The 15,813-nt window shown below is 45.9% G+C and overlaps 1 protein-coding gene across 1 annotated transcript; it reads left to right on the plus strand.

Moving 5' to 3' along the window:
- The first annotated feature begins 1,824 nt into the window (after positions 1 to 1,824).
- On the plus strand, positions 1,825 to 15,725 carry LOC121585388. Its single transcript, XM_041901748.2, has 15 exons — positions 1,825 to 2,317; positions 3,214 to 7,439; positions 10,575 to 10,623; positions 10,930 to 10,979; positions 11,992 to 12,389; positions 12,573 to 12,733; positions 12,875 to 13,027; positions 13,180 to 13,309; positions 13,463 to 13,537; positions 13,647 to 13,736; positions 13,880 to 14,022; positions 14,190 to 14,333; positions 14,446 to 14,516; positions 14,627 to 14,731; positions 14,968 to 15,725. Exons 2-15 carry the CDS (start codon positions 3,236 to 3,238, stop codon positions 15,108 to 15,110), a joined length of 5,916 nt encoding a protein of 1,971 aa, XP_041757682.2. The 5' UTR covers positions 1,825 to 2,317; positions 3,214 to 3,235; the 3' UTR covers positions 15,111 to 15,725.
- Positions 15,726 to 15,813: the final 88 nt, after the last annotated feature.

The following is a 15,813-nucleotide window of genomic DNA, read 5'->3' on the forward strand; positions in this document are numbered from 1 at the left end:
AACCAAACAGGAAACAGGTGTACACAATCAGACAAAACAAAACAGACATCGAAAACATCAAACGGTGATAGCTAGTACTCCGGGGACGACGACCGCCGAAACCTGCCCGAACAAGGAGGAGGAGCAGCCTCGGCCGAAACCGTGACAGCTTGCTGTGGAGCAGCACAGTAGTTGTCATTTTCCTCCCTTGACAGCTTCACAACCCTGTCAGCTGATTTGGGAATTTGTAGTTGGGAAGTTCTTGGTAAGGGTGGCAAGAACGAACAAACATCACACAGCAAGTGATGTTCTGAATTTAAATCCTCGCCATTCTCTCGTGTTTTCCCATTACTTTAGCCAGTGTAAATCTGTGAAACGACATTGATAGCTTCATTAATGCACAGCTTCAGATGATATAGGATATAAAATACAATAAGGCTGTCTATATTTATTTACTTACAAGTCATTAGGCAATTTATAAATAATATGTTTAAGGCCTGAATGAACCAGACATCATCACACAGATCAGAGGTTTGATAGCATACACACAGTTTAAAACTAGAGAGATGTTTGATGTAGGGTGAAGTCACATGAATGTCTACCATGGCTGAATGTGTCACTAAATTCAAGATGATTACCATTCTTTCCACTCTTCAGAGGAAACTCAACTCAACTGACAGTGAAATAACTACATCAAGCTCACAATGGAATAGACAAAAAGTATGCTCCAGGATCAACAAAGTTTCTTCACTGTGTCTGTCTGTCATCCTCTAGTAGACAGCACTCCCTGCTGTTTACAGACTGATCACTGTGTTGAGTGGTGATGGTGATATAGCCCAAACCTGTTTCCCCTCACAAAAGACTCTACTCTGTCTGATTGTCACTGCAACCTAATTAGCACGCTCCTACCTGCATTTACATGAAAAGACAAAAGGTAGCACACCAGTTCAAGCATTTTTTATCATGGGATGAGGCTACAACAGGATTATCTAGAGGTGGAACAGACAGATGTGAAAATACAGTTGCTTCACCACAAATATTTTGGAACAGACTTGATGATTAGTTTCTTTCCCAAAAATTATTTTAATCATTCAATTGCCATTGATTGCTGTCTCCCATCCTGAGGAGGTGTAGCTTCCCTCCACTCTGACACCCCACACTCATTGAACCCCAGGCCAGAAAATACAAATGGAGAGGAGCATTAAAATACATTTATCTGACACTTTATCTTATGGATTTACATTATTTAGTGATCTTACAGATTCCAGTAATTCCTCATGGAGAATAAAAAGACTGTTTGCATACTTAAATCATTAATATTTGTAATGACTCAGGCCCCAAGGTTTCCTAGTCAGGTTAAGTGTTCAGGGTAAACTCCTCGCCCTAGCAGCACTGACAGTACAGCTGACATAAATAAGTCCCTCTCCCTTTTCTGTCATTGCCCAATCCTGTTACTGTGATCCGAAGAACTAGCTTTCCTTTTCTGTGGAACTTGAAGTTCTTTACTACTTCTCCAGGGAATGTTAGGGAAGTTTTTATAAGCCTGCGTAGGCTGTGTTTGTTTGCTGAGTGGCTATGTGAGTGTGTGAGTGTGTGAGTGTGTGAGTGTGTGAGTGTGTGAGTGTGTGAGTGTGTGAGTGTGTTCTCGCTCCTCTTTGCCTCCCCTCCCCCTTCCTTGATTCTAGAATCTACAGCCCTTACCTGCCTTAAGTGTGCTGTGCAGACACACCCGGCTATCCTGCATCAACCAATCACAGACAAGGGAGAGACACCCAGGAGGTGTACTTCCTGTGTTTGGTGAGAGAGGAATGGAGAGAGAGAGAGAGAGAGAGAGAGAGAGAGAGAGAGAGAGAGAGAGAGAGAGAGAGAGAGAGTCGGCAAGCCTTATCTTTGAGTCAGCAGTAACTGATCACGTCAGTGTGGGAGGAAGGAGAACAGATTGATTTGTGGGATACAGTCAGCGGCCTTTCGTTTGGTTTGTCCAAATTCCTCTGTTCATTAACAGTGGCTGTGAAGACAAGACAGAGAGAAAAAGAGGAGGGTGAAGATAAGTGTCAATCTGTTCAGACTTGTTTGGGAATTTGAGCAGGGAAGGAGGGAGGAGGGGTGAAACAGCAAGAGAGAGAAGGAGAGAGAGAAGAGCAGAGGGGAGAGGTTGAGGCGTAAACATTCGTTTTTTAGAGGGACAGACAGATTGAGAAGAATACAGATGCAAAGAGAGACAGAGGGTCAGGATTGGATTAAAGTTTAATAGAACTTTGAAATCCTTGTTAGTTCACACTACTGAATTAACTGAAAGCTGAAGAGAGACTAGACCGCCCCGGCATACTAACCTCATGTGAGTCCCTCAGATCTCTTTACTGTGTTTCTCTGCTGATCTACCAGTCAATCTACAGTTCTAACATTGATTCATGGCTAATTTGTCTAGTGGTTTATGTGTTACATGTATGTTTTCATTGTGTGTAAGAGAGTCCTGTTTTAGGGTTAGTTGGTGTGTTGAGCGATGTTATGTGGACTGTGCTATGCAGACGTGTGCTGTGCTGCGTTTAATAAATCAGTGTTCCCAGGTGTCACATAATCTGCTGGGCTGTTTCTATATTTCTACAACACTTTGCTGTTGGCTCTGTTGTTGTATAGATACTTGGTGCTCCAAGCTTAAAGGGAAAATCCACTCAAACTATATTTTTACCAAAATATAGTTTTTGAGTGGCTTTGCCCTTTAAATTAACTCAATCAGTTAGCAGTAGAATCCATTGAGTTAAAGTGTATTGAGGGTTGGCTATTGTGGTTCTTTTTAAAGTGTTGTCTGACCAAAGGTTGTGACGCTGTGGTCTCAAACTGGTCGCATAAACACATTGTTGCCTGTGATTCTTATCATCATAACACCCACAGTTATAACACTTTGGACTTGCGTTGTATCGTAGTTACAGTATCTTCACCTCTTTGTAATTGACAAACATTTTATACTACCCAGTTGAATAAATGAATAGTGATGCATTGGTCAGGGTTGGTAAAGCCACTAGGCCACTATTCAGCTTCAGGGGTTGAGGGCCACATTGTGCCTAATGCTGTTCTTCACCTTCCATTTTCATTGATCTCAACATTCCTTTATCCTCATTTAGTGATTGAAAGTGATGCTACTTCAAGTGATTCTATTGGTTGTAGCAGTATCCTTGCAGAATGTCCAGATTGTGATGAATTATAAGTTAATGAGAGAATATTATCATCTTTCAGGTTCTGAAAAAAGTATGTTACCATGGGGACCAAACGCCCCAGTCTGAATCCCTTTGACATATTTAATCCATCCAATCAAAGCGCTTCCGACCGGAACCCTCAGCCAAACAGCCAGATCTCCCGCGAAACAAGTCCCAGACCTGAAACTATGGCCCGGACAGACAGAGAGAGGGAGAGGATCAGAGAACAGGAATGGAGGAGAGAAAGAGAAATGGAGAGATTGAAGGACAAAACAAGAAATAGAAGAAAAGAGATGGAACCTGGACCAAGAGAGAGGAACAGAGAGAAGGACTGTGCCCACATATCCAGAGGGAGGGAGGAGGAAAGGGAATGGAGAGAGAGAGGAAGGGGGAGAGCGGGAGAGAGACGTGCCAACGGAAGACCTACTTCAAATATGGAGATCGGGAACGACAGAGACAGAGAAAAGGAGAGAAAGAAAGGAGACACGTTTCCTAGAATGACAAGAAATAGCAACGAGAGAGACAGAAGAATGAGTGCATTTGTGGAGGAAGATGTGGGGAAAGAAGGAACGAGACAATTGGAGAGACAGAAGGGAACAGAGATGGACGACAGGGAGAGAGAACGAGAGAAAGCAGCACAGATACAGCGGTATCGAGACGCAGAGAGGGACTTACAAAGATACAGAGAGAGGGAGAGAATAAGGGCAAAGGAGGAGGGAGATAAAAATGGAGGGAGGCCCATGGATGATAAGACAGTGAGACGGAGGGAGAGAGAGAGGGAAGCGGACCCAGATTTCAGAGAAAGGAGGAGAGAGAGGGACTCAAAGGGCAATGACCTATGGAGCAAAAGAGAGAGGTATATGGATGGAGAGAGAGAAAGGCCAAAACTCTGGCAGGGAGAAAGGGAAGTTAGAGGGAGAGAGGGAGATTCACAGAACTATTCGGATAGAGAGTGCAGGGATGGAAGGAGGGAAGGAAATAGAGAGGGACAGAGGGACACCAGGAGCGAGGGAGACAGTGATGGAGAGAAGTGGAAAGAGAGAGTGAGGGATGACAACAGAAGAGAACTGAAACATCTGCACAGTAAAAGTGAGGGGGACAATGAGGGGAACACAGCATGGGATAGAGTGAGGGAGAAAGAGAAGGAGAGACAGAAATGGAGAGGGGGGGAGATGTACAGAGAGAGGGATGGAGGGAGAGATGCTTATAGACAGAGAGTGAGGGACGGGGGCAGGAACAGGGATGGAGAGAGGGACATGGAGAAATACAGAGAGAGGGACAGGAGAAAAGCGAGGGAAGTGGAGAGAGAGAGGGATGGGGTGAGAGAAGGGGGCAGGCGAGAGGACGGACCAAGGGAAAGGAGGGACCCGGAGAAAGAGAGGGAGGGAACACAGCCTAATGTAACAGGAAAGAGAGGGAAGCAGATGGACGGAGAGAGATTCAGAGAGAGGGACAGATATTACAAGGGGGAGGATGAAGAGAGGAGGCGCAGGGAGAAGAGAGACAGAGAGACAGATCCCAAAAGGGAGGGAGGAGCAGACAGAGGTAGCCGATCGCAGAGTGAGACAGTCCCAAGGGTGCCACCACAAGTCCAGAGCAGCGGAGAATGGAGCAGTGACATAGAGTTGGAAAGAAACTGGAGAAGAGGAAGAAACAGTCATGAAGAGAAAGAGTCAGAGGGAGAGAAGGATGTGGACAGGGGGCAGAGGGAGCGTAGCGATAGAGTGAAGGGTAGAGAAGGAAGAGAGGAGGAGACGAAGCGCCCTGAGCAGCGGAAGATGTGGTTAGAACCACAGAGGGTCAGATATAACAAAGACTCCTCTGTAGAGGATGAGGTTATAGAGAGAGAACGAGATAGGCACACTAACAGATGTAGAGAGAGAAGTGAAGAAGAGGACAGATCCATGGAACAAAGGACAGGCAGAGAAAAAGAAAGGAAGACAGAGGGAGATGGACAAGAGGATAGGTCAGCGGAACAAACAATGTCCATAAACGGAGAGAGAGAAACTGAGAGGGAGGGAGGGAGAGAAAGGTATTTGGAGCGAGGGACAGGGGGAGAAACAGAGATAGAGTTAAATGTAGATGAAAACGATGAGACAGAAGCCTGGAGAAGGAGTGATAGCAGAGGAGAGGAACACCAGACTTATAGCGATGGAGAGAGAGAGGAACGCTGGCAGAGGGACAGGGAGACAGAGAGAGAGAATGTGACAGAGGGTGACAGAGAGGAAGAAGGAGGAAGTGATAGATATGCACACTCCGAGCGCGAGGGAGGAAGTGAGAGAGAGCGGGAAGGAGAGAGGGATAGAATCCCTTCCTATGAGGACGGCTTTATCACTGTGTCCAGCGGAGGAGAAGAGGAGTTTGAGGACTGCAAGGAATTCTTGGAAGTTGGGGTTGCTAATCATGTTGCCAGGCAACCTGTTGGCTTTCAGGGGAGCGAGGGAGAGATGGAGAGAGGTGGAGGGAGAAGACATGAAAGAGAGAGAGAAATAACAGAAGAACGGACAGAGCAAAAGGAAGATGCAGTGGAGGGAGAGGTGAATGACGGAAAGGGGAAGAAGCAACCCACCTACGTGTTCTGTGTGATTGGACAAACACTGCCCAGGTCAATACCCAATCAGACAGAGGTCCTGGGTGACGTGGAATCAGAGCCGACCAATCAAAATCCTGGATATGGTCATGACAGTAGTGACATTACACACCTCCCTCATGATGACCCTTCCAGAGATGGAGACCAAGGGGCAGAGGATGAGAGAAAAAGAGTGAGGGAAGAGATCCACGTGCCAAATGAGGAGAGAACAGACACAGAAGAGAGCTCCATAGTGGACGTCAGTCACGCCACCCTAAAACGAGAGAGCGAAGAACGACTGAAGGTCATGGAGGAGAACCCATACGCTGAGATAGACCGAAGGAGGAACTCTGAGACCGAAAAACTCCTCAAAGAGTGGAGAGAAAGACATAAAGAGTACACAGACACAAGAGAGAGGGACCCAACAGACAGAAGGAGGACAGAACCAGAGATGGGTCCATCTTCACACCCCAGTGGAGGGTACCACCAGCATGGGATCTCTGTAGTTGACCAAGTCACCTCTGACCAGAATAACCCTGGAGTGATGAGCCCAGAGGAAGCTGTGGCCTTCCAGATCCGTATAAGTGGAGCCTGGAGCACAGAAGAGGAGGCCAAGCGCCACTCCCAGGCCTCACACATGAAGTGGGCCAAGAATGTATTGAGCGAGATCCTTGGCAGCTCAGAGGAACACGCCCTCGGCGACCCCCAGCCAGAGTCACAGGGAGGTCAAGAGGTCAGCCAGACTGAGAGAGGGACCGAGAGGGTAGAAGAGGAGATAGAGGAAGAAAAGGACGAGACGCCAGAGGGGGGAGGAGCATCACCCGTCTACGCCACGGTTCATAAGCAGACGAAGTGTGGTAGGAAGTCGGTGGAGGCGCAGCTGTCTGAGCGGGAGGCAGAGCCAGGGAAGGTGGAGGATGAGAGAGGTACATGGGAGAAACTAGCAGACATGCATGCTGAGGCTCTCAATGCTATGCTTGGTGATGGCGCACCCACAGACACGCATGCTGCCATAACCCTAGACACTACTCATGGAGACACACCTACAGACAGACAGGGAGAGGAGGTGGAGGGTAACAATGTGTGTACGGACAGACAAACAGACAGTCATATACATATCCAGGTAGAGATGGTGACAGAGGATGAGGGTGAGATGGAGAAAGGGGGTGAAGTTGGGGACGAGGTTCATATACTGGATGCAGAGAAAGAAGCGCATGCCCAGAAAGAGGAAGATCTGTTTCTCTCTGTGAGCAACACCCTGTACAAACCAACCAGCTGCCCCAGCCTTATATACAACCCTGACTCAGAACAACCTATTACCACCATAGAGGAAAATATGGAGGAAGAAGGGGAGAAAGAGAGGACTGTGGGAGAGGGGGAAGAGAATAGTGTGGTAGAGGGGAAGCAGGAAAGGAGGATAGAGGATGGGGCCGAGGACTGGGGGAAATTGGGAGAAGTGACTGAGGAGAGGAAACTGGAAGGGGAGTCAGAGAAGAGGGAAGGAGGGGAGGAGGGCAAGGAAGAGAGTAAAACAACGGGAGGTGGGGGGGTGAAGAGCACTTGTAGTTTCCAAGATTTGGGCACCGATGTTCAGTATAGGAGGCGGGGGTTCCGCAAGACAACAGAGAGAAGAAACGAGGAAGAAGAAGGAGGAGGAGTTGCGAGGGATCGCAGAACGAGAATATTCCACGCATCAGGTGAGACAGAGAGAAAGAGACGGAGGAATAAATCAAGAGAAAAGCAACTCAATACCTAACACAGATTAACATTAGAATAACCTAATTATGATCTTAATACTCAACTAATTTCATGATCTCAAATCATCTAATTTTGTCAACCTAACCTAACCTTTTAGAACGCCAGACAGAAGAGTTCATACTTTTTTATTTGAAGACTGTTATACAAACAAACGTTAATTCTTAGTTATTGATACCCACATGAAAAAATACTATAGTATACTATGGTATAAATACTATATTATAAACCGGGTGGATCGAGCCCTGAATGCTGATTGTCTGAAAGCCGTGGTATATCAGACTGTCTAACACGGGTATGACATAAAATTACTTTTTACTGTTCTAATTACATTGGTAACGAGTTTATAATAGCAAAAAGGTACATCAGGGGTTTGTGGTACAGTGGGGGAAAAAAGTATTTAGTCAGCCACCAATTGTGCAAGTTCTCCCACTTAAAAAGATGAGAGAGGCCTGTAATTTTCATCATAGGTACACGTCAACTATGACAGACAAATTGAGGAAAAGAAATCCAGAAAATCACATTGTAGGATTTTTAATGAATTTATTTGCAAATTAGGGTGGAAAATAAGTATTTGGTCACCTACAAACAAGCAAGATTTCTGGCTCTCACAGACCTGTAACTTCTTCTTTAAGAGGCCCCTCTGTCCTCCACTCGTTACCTGTATTAATGGCACCTGTTTGAACTTGTTATCAGTATAAAAGACACCTGTCCACAACCTCAAACAGTCACACTCCAAACTCCACTATGGCCAAGACCAAAGAGCTGTCAAAGGACACCAGAAACAAAATTGTAGACCTGCACCAGGCTGGGAAGACTGAATCTGCAATAGGTAAGCAGCTTGGTTTGAAGAAATCAACTGTGGGAGCAATTATTAGGAAATGGAAGACATACAAGACCACTGATAATCTCCCTCGATCTGGGGCTCCACGCAAGATCTCACCCCGTGGGGTCAAAATGATCACAAGAACGGTGAGCAAAAATCCCAGAACCACACGGGGGGACCTAGTGAATGACCTGCAGAGAGCTGGGACCAAAGTAACAAAGCCTACCATCAGTAACACACTACGCTGCCAGGGACTCAAATCCTGCAGTGTCAGACGTGTCCCCCTGCTTAAGCCAGTACATGTCCAGGCCCGTCTGAAGTTTGCTAGAGTGCATTTGGATGATCCAGAAGAGGATTGGGAGAATGTCATATGGTCAGATGAAACCAAAATAGAACTTTTTGGTAAAAACTCAACTCGTCGTGTTTGGAGGACAAATAATGCTGAGTTGCATCCAAAGAACACCATACCTACTGTGAAGCATGGGGGTGGAAACATCATGCTTTGGGGTTGTTTTTCTGCAAAGGGACCAGTACGACTGATCCGTGTAAAGGAAAGAATGATTGGGGCCATGTATCATGAGATTTTGAGTGAAAACCTCCTTCCATCAGCAAGGGCATTGAAGATGAAACGTGGCTGGGCCTTTCAGCATGACAATGATCCCAAACACACCGCCCGGGCAACGAAGGAGTGGCTTCGTAAGAAGCATTTCAAGGTCCTGGAGTGGCCTAGCCAGTCTCCAGATCTCAACCCCATAGAAAATCTTTGGAGGGAGTTGAAAGTCTGTGTTGCCCAGCGACAGCCCCAAAACATCACTGCTCTAGAGGAGATCTGCATGGAGGAATGGGCCAAAATACCAGCAACAGTGTGTGAAAACCTTGTGAAGACATACAGAAAACGTTTGACCTGTGTCATTGCCAACAAAGGGTATATAACAAAGTATTGAGAAACTTTTGTTATTGACCAAATACTTATTTTCCACCATAATTTGCAAATAAATTCATTAAAAATCCTACAATGTGATTTTCTGGATTTTTTTCCCTCATTTTGTCTGTCATAGTTGACGTGTACCTATGATGAATATTACATATTTTTAAGTGGGAGAACTTGCACAATTGGTGGCTGACTAAATACTTTTTTACCCCACTGTATATGGCCAATATACCACAGCTAAGGGCTGTATCCAGGCACTCCTCGTTGCGTCCTGCATAAGAACAGCCCTTAGCTATGGTATATTAGCCATATACCACCCCCCCCTCGGGTCTTATTGCTTAAGTATTCACTGTAGGGTTTTTTGCAGACTTTACTGTAGTATTCGCTCTAGTGTTTTGCGGACTACATGGAATACTGTAGTATTTACTGTAGTATACTGTAATATACTGTAGTATTTTACAGGTAACTATAGTATAAATACTGTAGTAAAATAACTGTAGTATATAATAAAGTAATTAATGTAGTGTTTTATTTCGAATTGTAATATACTGTAGTATTTACTGTAGTGTTTTTGCTGACTAGTGTTTTTGTGGACATTACCGTAGTATTTACTACAGTGTTATTTCTCTGGATAATACTGTAGTATTTACTATAGTATTCTACAATATACTACAACATTCTATAGTAAGTACTACACATGATTGAGGGATACTACAGTGTGTAGTATAGTATTCTACAGTTTATTGCAGAATTCTATAGTAAGTAATGTAGTATTCTATAGTAAATTGTAGTATTTTTTCATGTGGGATTTCACAGAACTCTAAAGGAGATCCAACCTCTGATGCTAACTAACCCAACCTTACCACAACTGTGGACTTCTGTCTTGCCGTTTAAATGTCCTTAAAATCTTGAATTCAGTTCATTATGAGGAGACTTACAAGAAACTGCCATCACCTGAGTCACTGACATGAGAAGGGGGCGGGAGAAAGGGAGGAGGAGAGTGGAGGTGGGGACAGTGTGGCAATTCCAGAATATCGCAATAAATAGGCTGGGTTAGAGTGTCTGGAACCATAACTCATTCTTCCTCCTTGACTCTTCTATCCATTCTATCCCAGCTCTGTCTTCACTTCAGTACGTTCAGTTTATAATACACCACCTAGAGAGGAGCGCAGCTAGGGGAGTTTAGCAAACAAACTAGTCCTTATTTCTGTAACCAAACCTGCTCTGCCTGTTCTGTTCTGAGCCAATGTATGTTACATTATTGGGTTATGTTGCTCTATCTCTCTGGACTACACTGGAAACAATATGTTCTGCTTCCAGTTGATGATGAGGAGGAGGTGAGCTTCAACTGGGGAGACGTGGACCTGAGGTGAGTAGAAGATAGCAGGGGGAGGGAGGGGGCATATGTTATGTTAGTGCACTGGGCTATCACAGTGACAGAAATTTTTTTATTACATTGTCATATTTTATGGCACTTGCCATGTATAGAGTCAGTCTTTTGATGTCATGCCTGCAATGAGTACAGTTAGATCTGTTGCCTGCCATTTAACCCTAACACCAGGCTGTTTTAGTTAGTGCCTGAGTCAAAAGAGTAGATATAAAATGCACCACACTACTTCTGTAGATGAAGTGTTGACGATTCCCTGTCCTGACTCCTGCCTCTCTCTCTGTACAGGAATGTCACGAATACCATCGAAATGACTAGGAGGAACTCCAAATTTTACAGTGAGTATCTCTGCTCTACCTCTCTTTTCTCTCCTTCATCCCTGTGGCACTCACATGCACTTTCACACATCCACTTCTCTGAAATGTATTTTATATGTAATAATATTAGTTCAACAGCACCTTGTATGCTACAATGAGCAGAGAGAGCTAGTCTGTGTTTATGGTTATGTGGGTATGGAATCTGTGAAGGCACATTTATTTCTAGGTTAACTACGCTCCTTGTAATTTGAAATAAAAAAGTCAGTAAAATCAAACAAGATACTTCCACAGACAGATTTCATCTACCAGTAAAGGTGCTGTTAAAGAAACGTGTCCACAGACAGATTGAATCTGGGACTAGATATGACTGTATAGCAGTGTACTGTGAGTCCCAAGACAGACTTGAATGGCTTACTCATGTATACAGTGCGTGCTTGATCCCTTTCTGTATTTTCCCAGATTGTTTTCCAGCCCAAACATGTTGTAGGTTTCCTCCATGGAACCTATAAACTGTTGGATTTCATTTTCGGTTCTATGAGTCAATGTGGAATTGTATGAAATGGGGCAGTCGTGTGTGTGTGTGTGTGTGTGTGTGTGTGTGTGTGTGTGTGTGTGTGCACGCACGCTCCAGGGCCACAGGCAGGTTTGTACAGGTATTCATATCTCTTAACTTAACTGTCGCTGCTATAACATAACATTCCAAGAAGTGTATGTAGGGGGAATGTAAAATGCAAACCATACACTCTGGCTAACCCACTTCTCTGTCTCTCTCTACCTTTCCCTCTCTTGATTTTTCTCCCCTAACTCTGTTTTTCTTCTCACTGTCCTCTTACTGTCTTCCACTTTGTCCTTTGCTCTCTTTCTCTGCCTCTCTCTCACTCGTCCTCTTCATCTATACCCATTCTGTCCCTGTCTTAACTTTTCTCTCTCTCTTACTCTACTCATCTCTCTCTTCCCTTCGCTTTGCCTCCCCTCCACCTCTCCTCCTTTCTCTCTCTTCCCTCTACCTCCTTTCCCCCCTACCACCTTTCAGATTCCCAGCTCTACCAGCAGTACAGTGAGACGGCTCAGAACAGGGAGATCCTCAGTCAGTCTTGCTCTGACGCCCTCTCCATCTACGAGGTGCTCCCTGTCCCCCTGTCCCCCGTACCCTCCTCCCTGGCCCCCTCGCTCCCTCCTGCCCGCAGACCCTTACCCTGTCTCCCCCCAGTCATCCACCCCCACTCTCTGTCCCACTCTGGCTCTACATCCAGTGGCACCAGCGCCAAGTTCCTGCCCCTACCACAGCCGCCCCAGGCCCGCCTGGCCCCCCCGGCCAGGCCTTCCTCTCCTCGCCTCTCCATCTCCCTCACCCTGTGGCAGGAGATCCCTGAGGTCAGGAACAGTGCTGAGTTTGGGGAGCTGACTGACGACCAGAGACGCCTGCAGGAGGTAAACAAAAACTAACACAACAGGACCCTTCTACCAGTGATGTCGATGATGACATTTGCCAGGGGCCTAGTAGCTAATGTTGATTTTCTGGAGCCTGGATCTGTGGGTTCTCGGGGTAGTTGGAACAGTGCCTGTAATCTCCACCCTCTCCTACCACTTCTCTTCCTTTCTTCTTCCTGTCAGGTGCAGTTTGAGGTTGTAACTTCGGAAGCGTCGTACTGTCGTAGTCTGGACATCGTGGTGGACCACTTTGTCAAGTCTAAGCCGCTCGGTGAGTTGTTGACTACTCAGGACAGGAACTGGCTATTCTCCAGGCTGGCCGACGTCCGAGCCATCAGCCACAGGTGAGAGGACTGGGACTTATTTGTTTGTTCCTCAAACTAGCAAACCTACAGGCTGAAGGTCATGGGCTCTCTCTAAGCCCCTCCTTCTCTTTTTCTGTCAACGTTTACCTCAGTCTTTCTCTGTATTTGTTGTTCTCTTAGTTTTCTGTTGAAGCTGGAAGAGAGGGTGGAATCTGATATGATGCATTTCACCGTGTGCGACATCATCGCTCGCCACTGTCAACGCTTCAAGAAAGTCTACGTGCCCTACCTCACCAACCAATCATATCAGGATGCCACTTACCAGAGACTCATGTGAGTCCTCCCCCACTGTTCACTGATTGGACAGACACTTTCTGACAGACTCTTTGTATTACTGCACATTTATGTGTTTACGTTGACTTACAAACAGCACATTCTTTCTCTCTCTCTCTCTCTCTCTCTCTCTCTCTCTATCTGCCTTGCAGGGATGAGAACCAAGGGTTCAGGCGGGTAGTGGAGAAGTTGGAACGCAGTGCAGTGTGTCAGCGTCTTCCTCTTCGCTCCTTCCTCATCCTCCCCTTCCAGAGGATCACACGAATCAAGCTCCTTGTGCAGGTGTGTGTGTGTGACTGTGTCTGTACGTGTGTGTATGTTTTAAGTGCACAATCTAAGTATGTGACTCTTTATAATCCTCTCTTCAACACGGTCTCATTCTCCCCTTCTCAATCTCTCTCAATCCCTTCATTTCTCTTTGTCTTTTTCTCTCAGAACATTGTGAAGAGAACAGCCCAAGACACAGAGGAGGAGGTCCAGGCCATCAAAGCTATGAAGCTACTGGAGAGGGTATGTAACCCCACCCCCCTCCCCTCCTTCTGGTGGTGCACTGTTACATGATGTAGCCAAGAGATAACACAATTGTTAACCATCTCTCTTCTCTCCCTCTGTCCTTCAGTTGATCCAGGAGAGCAATGACAGTATTACTCAGATGAAGAGCATTGAGTCGCTGGTCTCTCTCAGTGCCAGAGTGGACTTTGAATGCAGGGTGAGTAATAAACTACATCTGCCATGATCCCCTGCTTTACATGCTGTCCCTTGAACATATCTGTGTTGAACTGATTACAATAACAAGTTACAATACAAGTACAGCAGCAAGCTTTAACCGAGTTTAACATATGTGTGTTGTAGACTCTCCCCCTGGTCAGTCAGTCTCGTAGGCTGGTGAGAGAGGGACCAGTGACTGAGATGATGGATTTCTCTCTGAGGGAGACAGAGAGGAGTGTCTACCTGCACCTCTTCAATGACTACCTGCTGCTGTCGCTGCACAAAGAGTGAGTCCCCTCAGACAAACACACTCACACAACAATCAAAGCAAACCAAGCATTAGGAAATCTAGACTGATATCAATATTTTTATTGATACATTTTTCAATGTTCTCATCATTGGGCATTATTAACTCTCCTCTCCACTCCTCTCCTTTTCTCCTCCCTCGCTCTAGAGGGGGCAGGTTCACAGTGATAGACCATGCTCCAGTGTCAGAGCTGCGTGCTGAGAACTGTCGGGTCAAACTGCACTCTCTTCAGAAGAACCTGTTCCGCCTCTACCTCAACAAGAAAGCCCTGCTACTTAGCACCGACACACAGTAAGACAGAGAGGGTTGTGTGTGTGTGTGAGTGTGTGCGTGTGTTACAAAGAGTGAGAGTAATGTAATCCACAGGTGTGTCTAAAAAGTGTGTTTTCTTGTGATCTTTCAGAGGTGACAAACTGCGTTGGATCTCAGCTGTCTCCAGGCCCCATCCTGTTATTGACTACTCTGCAGCACAAGGTGGGTAAAAATGGCTATATTGCCATCCAGCCTAGCATGGCCAGACAGTAGTGATATATTGACCCTCATGACCCTGCTGTATTTGACCTCTGACCCTCTCTCACTCACAGACTTCACACAGATGCAGTGCATCCGAGCCTTCGTTGCCCACCAACCAGACGAGCTGTCCCTGGAGAAGGCTGAGGTCATTCTGGTCCACCAGCAGAGCAGCGACGGTAAGGAGGACAGAACCACCCACTCCCTGATTGGTTGTGGGAATACACAACACCTCCATACCTCAGTGTTTATGTGTGCTGTAAATGTGTTACTTTTTTAGTAGCTTTTTCTTAAAACTCTTTCCCTTCTATCCCTCCTCTTTCCTCTCCCCCTCTTTCTCCCCGTTTCCCTAACTCGCTCTCCCTCTCTATCTCTATTTCTCTCTCTCGCTCTCTCTCTCTCTGTCGTTCCTCAGGTTGGGTGGAGGGGACCAGGCTGTCAGACAGACACAGAGGATGGACTCCTGAGTCCCATTTGGAAACCATAGCCAGCCTCAGGGTCCGACAGCGCAACCTGCTGGACGCTCTCAAAATTACCACAGCCACGGCTGCAATATGACCAACCAACCACTGCCTGACTGCACTGGGCGAATCCCAGTCACTGTGTATCAATGGAGTGGAGTTACTGTGGTCCTGTGGATTTGGACAATGGATGAAACATAGTGTTTCAGACTGGAGTTGTCCCTCCCGGCCTCACCCTGCTTATTGGGGATGAACGGCAAGGGGAGGAATGGCTTTAGAGGGGGTGCCTTAGACGGGGTGCCTTAGAGAGAGGCACTGGACTGACATGAATACCTGTAACACTTACAGGAGTGCCAACGTAAATAGTTGGAAGGCTTTTGGAGGTGCCTGGGAGTGTCTAGGGTAGCCTTGTAAATCAAACCCTGGCAATGAAAGTCGATGGACTGCTACAGGCTGTATTGGAAATCAGCCATCTAAGACTGTAAAGACATGGTATGATCAGTGGAGTGTTTTGCAATAGAGGTTATATTAAAGGGAAATTTGTCTTTAAACAAAATGTTTCTATATATTCAGGGCAATGTATTATTTGTGTATATTACAAAGATTTTCATAAATTACTTTTATGGTGGGTACTTATTGGCTGACGACTCAAACTGAATTATTCCACTGCTCTATGTTCGCTACATACTTCAGTCTAAGACTGCCATTGTTGAAGTCGTTTGTGGTGACATCAAAATGAGGGGTGTTGTACAAAACAAAGTAATCAGCGATTGGATAATCTTTACCCAATCAGAGTATCA

The sequence above is a fragment of the Coregonus clupeaformis genome, unplaced genomic scaffold (assembly GCF_020615455.1).
Source record: "Coregonus clupeaformis isolate EN_2021a unplaced genomic scaffold, ASM2061545v1 scaf0148, whole genome shotgun sequence".
In the NCBI taxonomy this organism is placed as follows: domain Eukaryota; kingdom Metazoa; phylum Chordata; class Actinopteri; order Salmoniformes; family Salmonidae; genus Coregonus; species Coregonus clupeaformis.

Coding starts and splice junctions, on each gene's coding strand:
- LOC121585388 (XM_041901748.2), top strand. CDS start 3,236: ATGGGGACCAAACGCCCCAGTCTGAATCCCTTTGACATATTTAATCCA. Junction 10,624..10,929: donor TGGGGAGACGTGGACCTGAG/GTGAGTAGAAGA, acceptor CTCTCTGTACAG/GAATGTCACGAATACCATCG. Junction 12,734..12,874: donor GTCCGAGCCATCAGCCACAG/GTGAGAGGACTG, acceptor TTGTTCTCTTAG/TTTTCTGTTGAAGCTGGAAG.